Raw genomic sequence first — 18260 nt, forward strand, 5'->3', positions numbered from 1 at the left:
ATATTCAGTTAAAATGTGACATTGAGCTAAAAGGCTAATAATTTCAAAGTTATCTGTTCTATTTTTCTTTGGTCTCCATTTGACATATCTTTAAGAATCATAAAGAAAAGTTTTGAAATTACCTAGTTAGTAAATTTGTATTGATTAGGGAAAACAGGTGACTCATTTCTGACATAGAAACTATATTACAGTGCCATGATTAAATACCTGATGCTAGGAATATTGAAACAAATCTCTTAATATTTTAAAGTATCCATAACTCCTTTTTTCCTAATTATCTACAACATGGCATGTAAGTTTTATGTAACTTAGTCTGAAGGGCAAGGTAAATGTTTGTCTTGAAAGTTAATATTCTGGTAATATTATCTTGGGAAATTTTGATTAATTACTTACTGTACCTGAAAGCAACTTTCAGGAAATTTGCTTTCCTATGTTAAATAATTTCATGTTTTGTATTATCTATGATATGAATAATTCTATACATTTTTCAGAGAATGGCAGTTCCATTCTGAAATTAGTCCTCACTTTCTTGTTATCGTATCATTTCACACGAAACTTTGAATTCTCTGACATGGTAACGTAAAATGGCAAGTCCATAAGATTCTGAGTAAAAGGTATACTTCTTAGTATCACATGTATCATAAATGTTGAGGTATGTGTTTAAATAAATATATCTAATTAAAATCAAGTAAATACATTATCCAAGTTTCCTTTTCTTTATGATTTCTTTCCTAGTTAAAAAAAAGTCCTCAATAGTATGGTATCTAAGTTAAAAAATAGTATAATTAAAATAAAGAAAAGAACTGTTTGTCAGCTGGGTACCTGTCTGGAATGCCCACAACTCTGGATTCTGAGGCAGGAAGATCACAGATTAGAGCCAGCTTCAACAACTTATTAAAACCATTTCTCAAAATAATTTAAATGCAAGGGATTGTGGATATAGCTCACTGATTAAGCACCCGAGTTCCCTCAGTACTATAAAAACAAAACAGAAAAAAACAAGTATTCATCTTTGAGAACTAGAATTCATTTATCAAGTTAAACTACCTCTTTGGAAGATAAAAACTTTGTACACTTGAATAAATACTTCAATCACATTAACCTCCATAGTTAATGATAATATGTTAAGTAAATGTTGATGGAAATGCTCCAATTTATAATGCTAACCTATTTCCCTACTAGTTCTGTTCTGGGCATCTGCTCCTATACTTTTTTGTTTTTTAGGATATAATACCATGTGGTCAAGATTTTTTCACAATTCCATTCAAGGCAATTTTTCACAATTTCCATTCATAGGAAAACCATTATTATAAAAGAAAATGGTTAAGTGATACAATTTTTATATTTACCAAACTAATTGTCAAGGGTGGAGCATTGGTTTTTAAATTATCTTACTTAGGATAAGCATGGATAAACTATGGGACAGGAATAGAAGATATAAATGAGGTAGGAAATTGCTATGTTGAAATACACCTTCTTACAATTCAGAGGCTCTATTTGCTAAAGTAAATGTGCAAGGAGAAATGTCCTAAAGGTGAAGTGAAGATTGCTGTGCTATAGCATTAGTTTGGAGGATTGAAAAGAACAGATTTTAAACTTAGCTGGGAATCAGAATGATGAGGCTTTTTAAAATATCTGTACTAGACCCTGCACCCTAAGATTCAGCATGAGTGGTTTTTCAAAAACTTCCCAAGGAAGGTGATTTTCACATGCTGTCAGGATTGAGCATGTGAAAATTCTTGGTGCAAAATTTTTTTTCTTCTGAATATCATTAAAGCAAGATAAATTAATTTTTGCTGGTAAAGTTTATAGAGGTTGGAATAGTACATTCCATTGTTATTTTTTAAAGATATCTAATGTAATGTGGTGTGTAATTTTTTTTTCTTATGTTTGATTTTATAGAATGCAATCTGATTGAAGGGGAAGATCATGTAGAAGTAAATGGGGAAGTTTTCCAAAAGCCATTTGTAGAAAAACCAGTCAGTGCAGAAGATCACAATGTTTACATTTATTATCCAACATCTGCTGGAGGTGGAAGTCAAAGACTCTTTAGAAAGGTAAACCTTTGTAACCTTTGTGTGAGTAATGTTCTTCATTTTTTGAAAAAATTTTATTAAAGGTAATATACCTTTCTAAAAAGTAATCAGTCATTTAATAAAACTAAAATTATGTTTTGAATCCTTGAAAATGTATCATTTGGAAATAAATTCATAAAACATCATATTCTGTTAGGAATACGTGGTGTCATTGTCAGTATTTAACTCTGTTTAACAAAATGCTTACCAACAGAATACTGAGAAAGTACTTGGCTTCAACCTCTTAATTGTATTTCTGTCAGATTACAAATTCAAAGAAGTCTTTTAAAACTGACCCAGAAAAATAAAGTTTATAGAAAAAGTTATATTAATAAATTTTACATACATGAATATATGCTTAATCACACCCATAGTAAAAGAAATGTAAAACAAATCTGAAATATAATTATACTTTGTATTGTCAATGATAAAACACTTACGTAGTTGGATAAGAAGCACAAGCCTGTATACATCAATGGCAGGAATACAGCCTTTTAGCAATGTAATTTAGCAACACATCTGAATTAGAAATGCATTTACAAACAATCATGGAAATGCAAATAAAAATATAATGAGATGCCATTTAAATATCCATTTTTTGCCATTATAGTGGCAAGTGCTAAAGAATCTGATAATACCAAGAACAACTAGAATTCCTATACATTGCTGGTGAGACTCTAAATTCTGAATAGTTTCTCGAAGATTTTGGCAATATCTTTGTAAGTTGAATATGTGCCATCTAGCAATTCCTTAGAAACACAAATGCACATATATCATGGTAACACTTATAAGAATGTTTAAAGCAACATTGTCGTAATAACCAAAGCCTGGAAAACATCCTAAACATACATTGACAGGAGAATGAATGAATTCTGGTTTACTTACACAGTAGAAAATTCTTAATAGTAAACATGAACAAACTTAAGTTACATGTAGCAACATGAATGAAACTTAGAAATACAATTCTTAGTGTTCATTTTATTTTGATGCTCTTTAACTTACAAATAAGTTAGAGACAGAATAGTGTCAAATACATATTAGGCATCGTTAAGTATTCATGGATTAAATAATTATTTGAAAGTTTCTAAGATGGAAATAGGTGAAACCAAGGTTATATTATAAAAATAGGGAAATAATGTGATTTTCCACATTTTTTATTGGTGCATTATAGTTGTAAAATAATGCGATTTTTATATTGATGGACAATTTTTACTTCTAGATTGGCAGTAGAAGTAGTGTATATTCCCCTGAAAGCAATGTAAGAAAAACAGGTTCATATATATATGAAGAGTTTATGCCCACAGATGGTACAGATGTTAAGGTAAGAGTGATTGAAGTATATTTTAATTATTGTATTTAAGGTGATACTAATGTTAAGGTAGGATAAATTAAAGTACAAATGCTCCTCCACTTACCAGTGTGGTCACATCCTGGTAAACCCTTCATAAATTGAAAATGTCGTACATTGAAAATGCATTTAATCAGTCTAACCTACTGAAAATCATAGTTTAACAACATGGTGTACAGGATCAGTTGTTCATGCTCATAATTGTGTTACTGATTAGAAGCTGTGACTCACTGCCATTGCCTAGCAGCATGAGAGAATGTCATAATACACATCACTGACCCAGGAAAAGATCAAAATTCAAATTATGACTTCTAAATGCATATCACTTTTATACTATTGTAAGTCTAATTGAAAAATCACAAGTACCAATCTTAAGAAACCATGTAGATGTTAATTTTGTATTTTGAGTTTACCAGTGATCTCAGAAGAAAACATCCTTCACTACACTTAACTTTTATTTTTTATCCCTTTCTTTGTAATTAAGGATTCTTAAGCTGTTTTGTTGCATGAGTACCTTTGGCAGTTAGAAGCTTACAGATCCTTTTTTTAAGCACAGTGTTCTTAAATGTTTAAAATAAAGCACACAGGATTATGAAGAAAGATATTTTATTCAAGTATAGTTACTAAAATATTTAAAACAACTTTTTAATATAAAAATATAGGTGATTCTTTAAAAGGACTTTAAATAATAAAATATTGGGTGAGTCTAATGGCCACCACAGTTCTAAGCAGTGCTAAAGTGTATCTTTATAATTTATGCAGATTTTGAGATCTGTGACAATTATTATGTGATTTAGGAACATTCATGCTGGGCACAGTGGTGCATGCCTGTAATTCCAGAGGCTCAGGAGACTGAGGCAGGAGGAGCACAAGTTCAAAGCCAGCCTCAGCAATTTAATCAGGCACTAAGCAACTCAGTGAGACACTGTCTATAAATAAAATATTTTTAGAGACACTGTCTATAAATAAAATATGGGGATGTAGCTCAGTGGTTAAGCACCCCCTCTGTTCAATCCCTGGTAACATATTAAAAAAAAAGAATATTTATAATTTTAACTGGTAACAAATGAGATCTTAATTCAGCCAGTCTTTCTGTAACCACAGTGTTATTTCTAAAAAGTATAAATTTGATCATGATACAGATAATATCATAGTCTGTCCTCTGTCTTACAAATCTTATTTCTTACAGTATAAACTACATCAAAATAAACTACTACTTTTCCGTATTTATATGCATCATGCTGTTTCATACATTTGTCCTTTGTGTTGATTACCTCTGCTTATTGCCTTTCCTTCTCTGGTATACATTCTGATTCATTCTCCACCTTTTTAAAAAAGCTTCTATATTGGCAATTTTTTTCCTTCCATAATGTTTTATAGTTTTTAAAAATCTCTTTGTTAAACTAAAACATTTTGAGAAATATAATGCTCAATTTAATAGTTTCCTATAAAGAATGAATTCTTGCTTTACCAGTATTGCCATATAAGTATTTATAACCTTTTCCAATGAAAATTTGGCATGTAAAATAGAAAAGTATGTCTTTCTAATAATTCAGAATCTGAATCATTTTTTGTTACTTTTTTTCTTTTAATTTATTTTTTATTGGTATGAATGTGTATGTACACATGTATTTAACATTCATCAAAGGTTTACACAGTGGGTCCAGATTATGCTCATGCTGAAGCTCGAAAATCTCCAGCACTTGATGGCAAGGTGGAAAGAGATAGTGAAGGAAAAGAAGTAAGATACCCTGTTATTCTCAATGCACGAGAGAAATTAATTGCTTGGAAAGTCTGCCTTGCTTTTAAGGTGAGGTGTTAATACAAGACATGTAAAAAGAATTTTTTTCCTTGTAAAAAAATTCTACTTCTTGAGTAAGAGATATTATTTGAAATTATAATTAGAGAAGTAAGCTGAGAAAACAATTTATGCATTTGAACTGTTCATATATTTTGCAAGTTGTTTTTATAGTGCTAATAAATTGTATTCTTGTAGTACCAATATACTCTTTTTTTAATTATACAAAAAGAAACCATATCAGTTTTTTTTTTTTTTTTTCAGAATTTAAAATTACTGGGAATAATTCAGTTAAACAGTGTTTAGGGGTATTGCTTAATCTTTTTTTTTTTAATCTATAAGTAGTTTTTATTTTTAGAACTAGTAAAAAAATTAAAAAAAATATTTTTAGTTGTAGACAGACGTAATACCTTTATTTTGTTTATTTAGGTTTTTTGTTTTTTTATTTTATTTATTTTTTTATGTGGTGCTGGGGATTGAACCCAGTGCCTCTCAGGTGCTAGGCAAGCACTCCGCCACTGAGGCACAACCCCAGCCCAGAACTGGTAAAAATTTTTATTGGACAAAAATTGTTCTCAATATTTTAGCCTTGGCAATCAGTTCTTTTTGGCATAGTATATACTAAAATATGTTCATGAAAGCACTGTAAATACATTTCTTATAACATTTTACTTCTAATATTTGATTAACTACCTCAACCTATATTGATGGAATTTTTATCTAACTTCTATAAAAATTTAAATAGAGGTTGTACAGCCAACATTTAATAAAGGTTAAATTTTACCTTTTTGAAATCTTGCCTTGGATACATAATTTCAAGACTATTAGATATTACTGGTTATTAAATAATAAAGAAATACTTCGTGTTTTAATAATGTGAAGTTTCTTTTGTGGAAGAAATGCGTAGACTGTAAGTGTGAATAGATTTCTGTAAATTGGCCTATTAGGCAAGGATTCCAAAAGCTATGAATTAAAATTACATTATACTAGTACATGAGGATTTGCATATAAAATGTGGAAGATAAGAAAATCCACACAATCAAGAGTAGGAAATTTATAACTTTCAGCATTTTTTTTCTTCCAAATAAATTTATGTTAGGTATTCACAAATATGTGATTGTGAGGAGATTAAAAGATTTACAGGGATAATTAAAACTATTTTTTCTTTATTGGATTGGGATTTAGATGTCCTAATTTCTGCTAGTAAAATTTTATCAGAATTTTAAAAATATTTGCCTTTTGAAAATGTAAATTTTAGTTGGAGATTGTTTTGATGCAGTGTTCTGTTTTAGCCTCTCTAGTTCTTTTACTTTGTCTATTTTATGATAAACAATTTAAATAATCATGGAATATGTAATGTATCTTTAGAATATTCAAATTATAATTAAATGATTTCTTCCACTTACTCTGAAGTAAACTAATATATAATAATATACTTTTAGACATTTATAAAACATATATTCTAATAAGACTGGAAAACTGAATCATAATAATTTAAATGCAGCCTTAAAGTTTATAACTTATTTTAAATAGCAAACAGTTTGTGGCTTTGATTTGTTACGAGCCAATGGACAGTCCTATGTGTGTGATGTCAATGGCTTCAGTTTTGTGAAAAATTCCATGAAGTATTATGATGATTGTGCAAAAATACTTGGGTAAGAATTTATTAATTTCTTTTTCTTCTCTTTACTTTGTATATTAGTTATTCAGAAACTAAATAATTGGTAACATTGAAGGATAAAAGGATTAAGTATTGTAGAGTCAAAAATCAGTGTTCATAAAATGGCACATCTAGTGACTATACCAGATCCTGAACTATAGTTTAGATTATCAAAGACAGATTAATTTATGATCAGTACAAAGGCCTAAAGATGTTCACTTCACAGATTTAGAAGTGCTATAACATGATGATTATTAAAACATTTCTCAAGTTTTTGCTGTATAATTATAGTTGAAAGATTTCATTGTTCTATTTAATCGTGCAAAATAAGCATACATGAAATAAATAAATGTAAAATAATAATTTTTGGAATTCAGGGTTCTTTTGTGTGACAATTATTTATGCAAGCATATATTAAAGATATTCTCATAATATTATATATATAATGAATATATAAAATTATTGTGGGTAGAAATGCCAGTTTTATATTCTTTGACTCGTTTTCTTTAGACGTTGATTCAGAAGACTTAGCAAGACAAGAACTATTTTTAACATTTATAATACCTTTAAGTAATTAATTAATTTATTTATTATGTGTATTGAGGATCAAACCCAGTGTCCCACACATCCTAGGCAAGCATCCTACCACTGAGCTATAACCATAACCCCTTTGTAAGGTATTTTGAAGCATATCTGACAAAGCCACAGGAAACCTAATAGTTCAGAGTCTTTGATAATTGGACTCACATTTTTTAGTATGTTTCAAAGATTGTTGAAGTTATCCTTAAAGTGAAATTGAGAGGCGTTATCTAAATTTTATCATGAGTAAATACCAAATTTAAACAAAATTAAACATATTTTCATTGTTACCCCATTAGTAAAGTATAATAATAATTGGTTTAAAATGAACGTGGTATTTAAAGCAGCTTTACAAATGTTCATTAAACAGGTACGGAATGATCAGTGGACACCTCATCTAAAAGACAAACTTGAATTATAGAATGTATATAATTAGAAATAATATAATTATATTGATTTATTTAAATCCAGTATTGATTTGTATTTTAAAACTTAACTAAATAAGTTCATCTCAAACTTGTGGCATTTCATTAGAGTATTCTGATAGGCCATTTTAGAACTTTTGATCTTTTCTTGATCAGGATTGATTCATTGGGTTACTTTTTATGTTATATATTCACTAGATTGTTTGACTTTAACTCCTGTAATTCTGTACCGTTGTCATTAAGTACCCAGTTTTATCTTTAAATGAACTAATTTTTCATTTATTTTCTTTTTGTTTGAAGAAATATTGTAATGCGAGAGCTTGCTCCACAATTTCATATCCCCTGGTCAATACCCTTGGAAGCTGAAGATATTCCAATTGTACCAACTACATCTGGAACTATGTAAGTTTAAATTGTTTTCATTTAGAAATTCCTTGAGTTTTCCCTATTATCCTGTACTATTATAATAAAAATTTATTTTTAGATACTTTGTATGTTTTTATAATTCAATTTGAAGATGGGAAGAATAAGTTATGTGCTTTTACAAGGGTCCACTAGACTAAAAATCTCTTATTCTTATAAATAAAAACCTGAAACATGCTTTGATAATTACAGAACTACATATTCAAGCCATGATAATAAAAGAGGTTACAATAGATACATTTCTCAAAAGTTCAGTGGTCATTCTGTTTCGGCTCATTCAAGCTGTAGGTTGAGGTAAATTCATTGGACCAATTTTGCCAGAGTGTTTCATAACATTCTACTGAGGAAAATGACTCATTGAAAAGTCCAGTGTGTTGACTGAATGCTTCGTATTCACATCTTAGAAGATTTATTTTAGTATGTTAAATAATTTTAGAAATCCTGATTGGGAGAAACTCTAATTTTGCTTTTAAACCAGTATTTTCAAAACTTATTTAACACAAAATTTTCTCAGATAATCGTATAAATATCCTGCAAGTTATGTTCAAGACCTTATAATTTTGCAAACACTAAATTATACCTTTTAACTCTAAAATCCTTCTTAACCACTTTCATCTTCCACTAATTTGAGTTTTAAATACTGTTCCTATTACCTGAACAAAATACAGTACATCTATAAATGTAGTAACTGTTACCTTTATCATTTGATGAAACTTTATTTCGATTTGATGAACTCACAGTCTAATACTACTAGGCAGATATTTAATAAAGTTCAGGAATCAGAGTACATTTACTTGTGTCCCAGAGTTAACATGGTTCTCTCTTGAGAAGAGGAAGTATTATATTATACATCATAATATCACCCTCTTCTTCAGCTTTTTAAATTCCTCTTAGGATTTGACTTCATAAAATTAAGACTAAATTGTTAAAGACATAAAATTATTACAAGTACTACTCTTCGTGGGAAAGATCTTGAAATGGTAAAAGATGGCCTTTAATAAATGATTGGATGTTTTATTAATCTGAGTTATGTCATACAAATCTTTGTTAGAGTATTAAGAATATTTTTTTTTTTCCACTTCAGGATGGAACTTAGATGTGTCATAGCAGTCATACGCCATGGGGATCGAACCCCAAAACAAAAAATGAAAATGGAAGTGAGGCATCAAAAGTATGTTTCAAGAGGAATATTTAATACTTATGTTATAATTTTAATATTTTTGATGAATGTTAATCTCTTGATTAATTCATCATATAGAAAGACGTTTGACTACTATTTCTTGGCCATAAATATTCAAACCACTGAATGCATAGAAGTTCATTTAAAGTAATTTAAATTCCAGCATCTAAACATTATTGTGGTAATGTACATAAATATCAGTCTGACTTGGCTTTCATTTGTTGACATAAATGGTTCTATTTAATTTTGGCTTATCATTCTGTTATAGTGCATTCTGAGACTTACTAGTCTTTTAGTCTTTTAGTAAGAAAATTAGTAGGAAGCTTCTATTATTCAGTGTTTGATTTGGATATGGCAAAATATGAAAACCTAAACTATCAAATATGTATTTACATTAGTATTTTTTAATGTGTATGCAGTGACCTTGGTGAATGCAATAATATTTTGCATTTAAATTGTGTTCAGTTTCAGTCATGAGAAAACTTTTAAAAGTTATATGGCAACCATTAGTTTGATATAGTTTAGGAATGTGCTAATTTTATAAGTAAAGGTAGAGCAAAAACAGCTGAGTGCACTAGAACACTACTATAGTCCCAGATACTCAGGAGGCTGAGGCAAGATCACTTGAGGCCTGCTTGAGAAGCATAAGGCCTGTCTCTAGGAGGAAAAAAAAAATAGCAGAGGAGCAATATGGTATAATGAAATAGGACAAACAGTACTGAAAGTCCATAGATTTTTTTAAATTCCAGCCCCAAATTTATTGCTTTATTAGATTAAATATACTGTGGTAATATTAATTATTACAAGTGACTAACAGTGTTCTCTTTTTTTATAAGATTTTTTGATCTTTTTGAAAAGTGTGATGGATATAAATCGGGGAAGTTAAAACTCAAAAAGCCAAAACAGTTACAGGCAAGTGTATTTGCTTTCTTGTTGAGTTTTAAATTTTTAATGGTGAAATTACATAAAAATTCAGTTCCTTATTAACTTATTTTATAGGAAGTGCTGGATATTGCACGACAGCTTCTTATGGAACTAGGACAAAATAATGATTCTGAAATTGAGGAAAACAAACCAAAGCTTGAACAACTTAAGACTGTATTGGAGATGTGAGTATATTTTGGAACTCTTAGTTGTAATAATTACTTATGTTTCTCTTTTTTGTGTGTAGTGATAGGGTTTGAAACCAGGGACTGAGACACATGCCAGCTAGCATCTTCCTCTGAGCCATATAAACAGCCCCTAGTTCTCCTTTTGTGTATGTGTGATTTTTCCATTTTAATTTTCTATAGTTTGATCATTTTGCATTTTACTATTAAAACTGAAGAAATTTGAGTAAAAATTTAACGTGATAAAATTGTTTTTGAAAATTATTTTAGCATTATTTTTAATTTCAATAAAATTAAAAGAGGACATCAAATTTGGGTCTTCTGTGAAATACTATTTCAATTGAAGATATATTACCAACTTGACCCCAGATTCAGGGCTGTTTAAATAAAAAAAAAAAAAAAAACTATGTTTTCATCAAGTAAAATTGAGGCCTACTAATATTCAAATAGAGGCTTTATGTATTTGACTACTATATTATTTCCTTTATTATTTAAAGATACATAAATTTATATTTGTACATATCTCTATACTTTGTCATCTCTTCTGAATTGTCTTAACTTTGTAAAAACTTTTGTAATTTTTTTGTTTTCTATGGAATAGAATGACTACCTATGGTACAAATTTCTGCTGGATGTGTTAAAGAGTTCATCAAAGCAGTTACAAATAGAAGGGGATATTCATATGTGACAATTTGTTTTTCTCTACATAGATTTTAGTTTTCCTTTAGGAGATAACACTTCATGAATATTGTCCATTCTGCTCACCATTTTGTTTTTCAGGTATGGTCATTTTTCTGGAATCAACCGTAAGGTCCAGTTAACCTATCTCCCTCATGGTTGTCCTAAAACATCTAGTGAAGAGGAAGGTAATACATTTTTACTGCCTACTATGTTTAACATATATATAGTGACTTAATTCATTACCTTTAGGCCATTTTCTGCTTAATAGTTTAGAGATTGGCATGTTAACTAAAAGAAAAATAAAATGGAGTTTTGTTAACAGTGATTCTATCTTTTAGATAAATGATATACTTTTTATTATTTAACCTATGTAAGGATAGATTTTATTATTTTGAAAACTGCTTAAGACTTCTCTTTTATCTGAGATTTTTTTCAGAAAGTTATTTATGTATAGCTAAGTGATATTTAATGGGCCCCATTCTTCCTTTTTTGATAGAAGTGAAAAGAGTGTACAAGAAGAGAGCTCAAAAAGTAGAAAATGAATATTTGAAAATATACACAATGTGTTTCTAAAGTAAATTGATATTTTTCTCTACCCAGTAAACAGGAATATGTATTTAAATAAGGTTGGTATCCTAGAAGCATTCAACACAAAGGTCCAAAAATAACATTTAACTTTCAAAATCTGGATTTGGTGGTACATGCCTATAATCCCAACTATTACATTAATAATACAAGTTAAATATTCCTTATCTGAAAATCTTGGGATACTAGTGTTTCAAATTTCAGATTTTTTCCAATATTAGAATATTTGTGTGTACATGATGAGAATGAGACTCAGCTCTAAACATGAAATTCATGTATGTTTCATATATACTGCACACATAAACATGCTTACACACATATCCCTTATGTGTAGCTAGAAGGTACTTTTATATAATATTTTTAATAATTGTATCTGAGATAAAGTTTCATAGTTTGGAATTTTCCACTTGTGGCATCATGTGAGCAATCAAAAAGTACTAATTTTGGATTTCAGAATTTCAGCTTAAGGAAAATCAACCCACTTAACCTGGAATAATTAATCTTGCCTATCATAGTAGCAAAGTGTTTTCTTTCCTTTTTTAATCTAGTAATAAAGAATGCTGATGAATACAGTCTGACAGGAGTTTAGTCTGCTGATAGAATTATAATTAATACAACATCTTGAAAAGTAATTGGGCAATCAGAATCTTCAAAAAATATTCCTGTACTTTTCTGTTAAAGTAATAAACATTTTAAATTTAGTTTTTCCACTTTATTGAAATATATACATATATATACATGTGTGTGTGTGTGTGTATATATATATATATATATGTATGTATTGTATATATATTGTACCGAATGAAGTTCCTATGCTTTGACTTTAATTCTGTTTATAAGAATCTATCCTAAGGAAGTAGTTGGATGTTCAGAGAAAGATTGATCTGTAGGGATATTCACAGTGGCATTATTTATAGTAGCAAAATTGAAGTCATAATTATATTAAATGAAAAATGGGTTTGAATATGTTAAACTTTTTTTATTTTAACATTTGACACCTTGCCGTTATGTCACACTTTGTAATTAAGAGCAATACAGATTAATTCCCAGTATTTATGATCAAAAGTTTTCTGTAACAATTATAATAAAAACTCCAGTTAACTATCTTTCCATAAATTATTAACCTGCATGGTGAAGCACATATAGGTGCTAACAAGCCCCAGGGGAAAGGGTGATTTTCTGTTACTTTTAATGAATTATAATTATTTAGTGTTTATAATATTTATTTTTGAATACCATTGTTTCTAAAATCCAACACAGACAGATCTTAAGGCCTTGATAAAGGACAGGTCAAAATTAAGTACAGAAACTCATTCATTTATGATGCCTCCTCAATATCTGAGAACTACTTTCTATCAAGAACTAAAAGAGATTCCACAATTCTAAATTTAAAAAGCTACTCTTTGCTACATTTCATTGTTCACATAAAATTTATTAGATTGCATAAAATTTGAACTAGAATAAATATTAGGATATTATCTCACATCTTCCTAAAAATTATGGGGATCACTGATTCCTAATCATAAAAACATACATATTTTCTTCACTTTAGTTAAAATATTTTATGTGACACTGTGCAGAAGACAATTGATAAGTTCTGGACTTTGGCATCAAAGAGCTCATAATTGAGCAGGTACACCATGGCTGAATTAAATACCTTGTACAGATGGTTATGAGAGTAGAGAAGGGAGAAGCAGTACTTCTCTGGAGAAAATTGAGAGTCTTATTACTGAGCATGAAAGAGATTTGATATTTCAATAAAATTTTAATGGGAAGAGCAATGGTATTCCTAATGGAAGCAACAACTTACAAAGATAGGCACATTTAGAAAATAAAATAATTATATATGGACTAACTCAACCACAGAAGAGAACACAGAGAAAAAATTAACATTGGCACATGTCTGTTTAGAAAAACAAACCTAATATTTGTTTTATCTGTTCATGTTCATTTTATAGACAGCCGAAGAGAAGAGCCATCCTTACTTTTGGTTTTAAAATGGGGAGGAGAATTAACCCCTGCAGGTAGAGTCCAGGCTGAAGAACTTGGAAGAGCTTTCAGGTGTATGTATCCCGGAGGTCAAGGTAAATGTTGGAATTTTTTTTTTTTAATATTAATTTAGTTATTGGTGGATCTTTAATTTATTTATTTATTTTTATGTGGTGCTGAGGATCGAGCCCAGTGCCTCACAAGTGCTAGGCTAGTGCTCTACCACTGAGCTACAGCCCCAGCTCATATGTTGGAATTTTTTGAATTTGATTAAATTCATACAGTTTTTTCATATTCTTTTTTAAAAATTTTGTGATACTAGTAAATATTTCTGGAAATACAGTGAGATAAAAATATAGCTTAAGTGATTTGAGGATTTATTTTCAGGAGATTATGCAGGGTTTCCTGGTTGTGGTTTGCTTCGATTGCATAGTACCTACCGTCATGACCTCAAAATATATGCCTCTGATGAAGGACGAGTTCAGATGACTGCAGCAGCTTTCGCAAAGGTATAAATCGATGTGTTTTTTAAAATTATTGGATAATTCTAAAAATTGCATTTTTAAGATTATTGCTAGGGCAGTATTTTAAAATTCCAAATTTGGAACTTCCAACTAAAGCCATCAACTGACAATGATAACTATATTAATAATATTTACTTTTTAAAAATACTTAGCTTATACATTATAAAATTCAGATGTAACAATTATGACACTTTCTATTATTTTGCATATTAATTTTAAAATTTTTTATTTCATTTAATATGTTTAGGGTCTGTTGGCTTTAGAAGGAGAGCTTACACCCATTCTAGTTCAGATGGTGAAAAGTGCAAATATGAATGGTCTTTTGGATAGTGATAGTGATTCTTTAAGCAGTTGTCAACAACGTGTGAAAGCAAGACTTCATGAAATACTTCAGAAAGACAGAGATTTTACTGCTGAAGATTATGAAAAGGTGGGTCTTAGTAAACATTTCTGTCATTTACATGAAGAAAAAATGCATGAAACAGTAATGTAGAGCTCGTTATATTATAAAGCAATTACTCAAGTTATCAACAGGTAGAGCAGTAGAAAACTAGACTAGTTTTGTCCCCTGTCTGCCCTTCCCGTCTCAATTGCAACTCATTCCTATCTTCTTGGAATAACTACCATCCTGAGTTTTTTATGTTGCTCATTTTATAATCTTATCATATCCAGAATACTTACTTGAATTAACATAAAAGTATTAGTCATGTGTCTAAGCATTGCAGTCCCATTTTTGGCTTTTTTCCCCCTGTGTGTTTATTTATTTTTGTTAACTTTCTTCTTATAAACACATATTAATTGTATAAGTTGGTGGGATTCCCTGTGATATTTTTATACATCCACGTATTAGATATTGATCATGTATGTCTCCCTTCTTCTGTTCTTCTTCCCCACCCTTCCACCCTTGGCACACTTTCTATTCCTTCATAATCCATCTTCCACCTTAAAGTCATATTTTATTTTTTTTAGTTTTCATATGTGGGAAGAAACATGTGATACTTATCTTTCTGTGTCTGGCTTATTTAACTTAAAATGAGGATCTCCAATTTCATCTGTTTTCCTGAAAATGACAGAATTTCATTCTTTATGATTGAGTAGTGCTTCATTGTGTGTAATTGCCATATTTTCTTCATCCATTCATCAGTAGATGGTACCTAGGATGATTCCAAATTCTGGCTATTGTGAATTGTGCCACAATAAACATGGGTGTGCAGGTATCTCTTTCGTATACTGACTTCATTTCCTTCAGGTATATTTCAAAGAGTGGTTTACTTGAATCATAAAGTAGTTCTGTTTAGGTTTTTGAAACCTAAATCTCCATATAGTTTTCCACAATGGTGGTATTAATTTCTATTTCCCCCAGCCTTCTATAAAGGTTCCTTTTTCTACATATCCTTGCCAGCTTTTGTTTTTTTTTTTTGTTTTTTTTTTTTTGGGGGGGTGCTGGGGATTGAACCCAGAGCCTTGTGCATGCGAGGCAAGCACTCTACCAACTGAGCTATACCCCGGCCCCTGCTTTTGTTTTTTTTATCATAGTCATTCTAACCGTAGTGAGATGGAATCTTATTGTAGTTTTGATTTGCATTTCTTTCATGGTCAAAGATATTGAGGATTTTTCATATATTTATTGTCCATTTGTATATCTTTTGTTGAGAGGTATCCATTCAGATCATTTGCCCATTGTTTGATTGGGTGATTCATTATTTTTTTAATGTTGAATTTTGTGCATCCTTTATATATTCTTTTATTTTAAACTTTAAATTTAGTTTGTTGTATTAAGGATTGAATCCAGGGCCTCTGCACATGCTAGGCAAGTATTCTACCACTGAGCTGTATTCCCAGGCTTTTTTATTTTATTTTGAGAAAGGATTTCATGAAGTTGCCCAGGTTGGCCTCAAACTTGAACTCTTCCTGCCTCAGCCCCCTGAGTTACTGGGATTGCAATCATGCACCACTATGCCTAGAATATTTAAAATAAATGAATGACAAAAATTATACATGCTTATTTTGTACAACATGACTTTTGGAAATAAAAATCCATGATCTTCATCATTAAATGAGGTAATTAATATATACATTAGCTCACATACTTAAAATTTTTGTAATGAAAATACTTCAAAACTACTCTCAAGGATTTTCAAAACTAAAATTCATTTCTCTTACTAACCATGTGAGATCTCTTGAACTAATTTCTCTTAACTGAAATTTTGGGCTCTTTGGATCAGCACTTCCTTAACCTATTCTCTCTCCAGTCCCTCATAGCCACCCCTCTATTCTCTGCTTTTATGAGTTCAACTTTTTTAGATTCCACATACAAGTGAGATCATATTTATCTTTCTGTGCCTGGTTTTTTTTGCTTCCCAAAATGTCCTCTAGTTTTATTTGTTGTTGTTGTTGTAAGTGACAGCATTTCCTTCTTTTTAAAGGCTGGATAGTAATTTCTTTGTTTTTCTGTATCATATTTTGTTTATCCATTCATCCACTGATGGACAATTAGAACACTTCCATATTTTAGCTATTGCGAACAGTGCTGCAAAGAACATAGAATACAGATGTCTCTTCAATGTACTTATTACATTTCCCTTGGATTTATACCTAGAAATAAGATATGTGTAGTTCTGTTTTTTGTGCAACCTCCACGCTGCTTTCTTTAATGACTGTATTAATTTACTTTGTGCCATATTTTTTAAGACTTTGTACACTAGAATATATTTTCTTTTATGTCTGACTTCTTTTGCTCAATACTATGCTTGTGAAATACATTTATAATGTTGACTATTTCCATAGTTAATATCCACTACTGTTAAGTTCTCTATTTTAGTGTTAGCGGATTTTTCTGTAGAAGATCAGATAGTAAATATTTTAGGCTTGGGTCAAATATGGTTTGTGTTGCATGTTCTTTTTTTGACTACCCTACTACCTTTTTTCCCCCCTCTGGTCCTGTGGAGTTAACCCAGGAGTGCTTAACCACTGAGCTACATCCCTAACCCTTTTTATTTTTTCTTTTGAGACAGGGTTTCACTAAATTGCTGAGGCTGGCCTCAAACTTACAATCCTCCTGCCTCACCTTCCTCAGTCACTGGGATTATACACATGTGCCACTGTGCCTGGCTTTAACTACCCTTTAAAAATATAGAAACCATTCTTAGATCCTGGGCTATGCCACAGGTCACATTTGGCCTGCAGAAATTTGTTGACCCATGTTCTATTTTATGAATATTTTATAATTTATGTATGCTTTCCACTATTTTTACAGTTTGGGGGTGTTATGACTAATGCTACTATGAACATCCTTGTATGCCTCCTGGTGCATGTGTATATAATTTTGGGAGGGGTATGTTCTGGGAGTGGAATTGTGAACCACAATACACTTACATTTAATATTAGTAGATAAACTGTTTTTGAAGTTTTTGAACCTTTTGAACTCCCAAGTTCACGAAAGTTGTCGTTGTTCCAAATATTTTCCATTGTAGGGATTCTTAAGACTATTCAATTTTTGGCCGTTCTGGTAAATGTATCTAGGATATATTCACTGGAGTTTTAATGTTAATTAACAATTTAGATAATCATCTTTCATGAGGAATTCTCTTCAGATCTCTTATCCTTCTCTTTTAGTTGGTATCTGTGCTTTTCTTATTGATTGATGTTTTGGATATGAGTTCTTTGTTATATATATACTAGTTACCATCGCATATTCTGAGCATTAATAAAATCTTTTCAAACAGAAGTTCTTTTTTCATGAATTCTAAGATCATTTTTTTCTTTATGATTAGCGTATTTTAATGTACTGTTTAAAATACATTTTTTAAGCAAAAATTGTAAGATATTCTCCTATAGATCTTCTATAATTTTACCATTTTGCCCATCACATTTATTTGCAATCC

At 30.2% G+C, this 18260-nt stretch overlaps 1 protein-coding gene across 17 annotated transcripts in view; it reads left to right on the forward strand.

Moving 5' to 3' along the window:
• Ppip5k2 (diphosphoinositol pentakisphosphate kinase 2) overlaps positions 1–18260 on the forward strand; it is an 89218-nt gene that overhangs the window by 16344 nt on the left and 54614 nt on the right. For 13 of the 17 annotated variants that reach the window (XM_047555192.1, XM_047555193.1, XM_047555191.1 and 10 more), the window contains 12 exons: positions 1903–2057; positions 3295–3396; positions 5072–5233; positions 6755–6876; positions 8186–8287; positions 9393–9479; positions 10325–10400; positions 10488–10597; positions 11378–11463; positions 13822–13947; positions 14240–14361; positions 14624–14806. In XM_047555192.1, coding sequence (XP_047411148.1) covers positions 1903–2057; positions 3295–3396; positions 5072–5233; positions 6755–6876; positions 8186–8287; positions 9393–9479; positions 10325–10400; positions 10488–10597; positions 11378–11463; positions 13822–13947; positions 14240–14361; positions 14624–14806 — 1433 coding nt within the window. The remainder of the gene's footprint in view (positions 1–1902; positions 2058–3294; positions 3397–5071; positions 5234–6754; positions 6877–8185; positions 8288–9392; positions 9480–10324; positions 10401–10487; positions 10598–11377; positions 11464–13821; positions 13948–14239; positions 14362–14623; positions 14807–18260) is intronic. The other 4 variants (XM_047555194.1, XM_047555197.1, XM_047555203.1 and 1 more) reach the window with 1 other exon arrangement.

The sequence above is a fragment of the Sciurus carolinensis genome, chromosome 6 (assembly GCF_902686445.1).
Source record: "Sciurus carolinensis chromosome 6, mSciCar1.2, whole genome shotgun sequence".
In the NCBI taxonomy this organism is placed as follows: domain Eukaryota; kingdom Metazoa; phylum Chordata; class Mammalia; order Rodentia; family Sciuridae; genus Sciurus; species Sciurus carolinensis.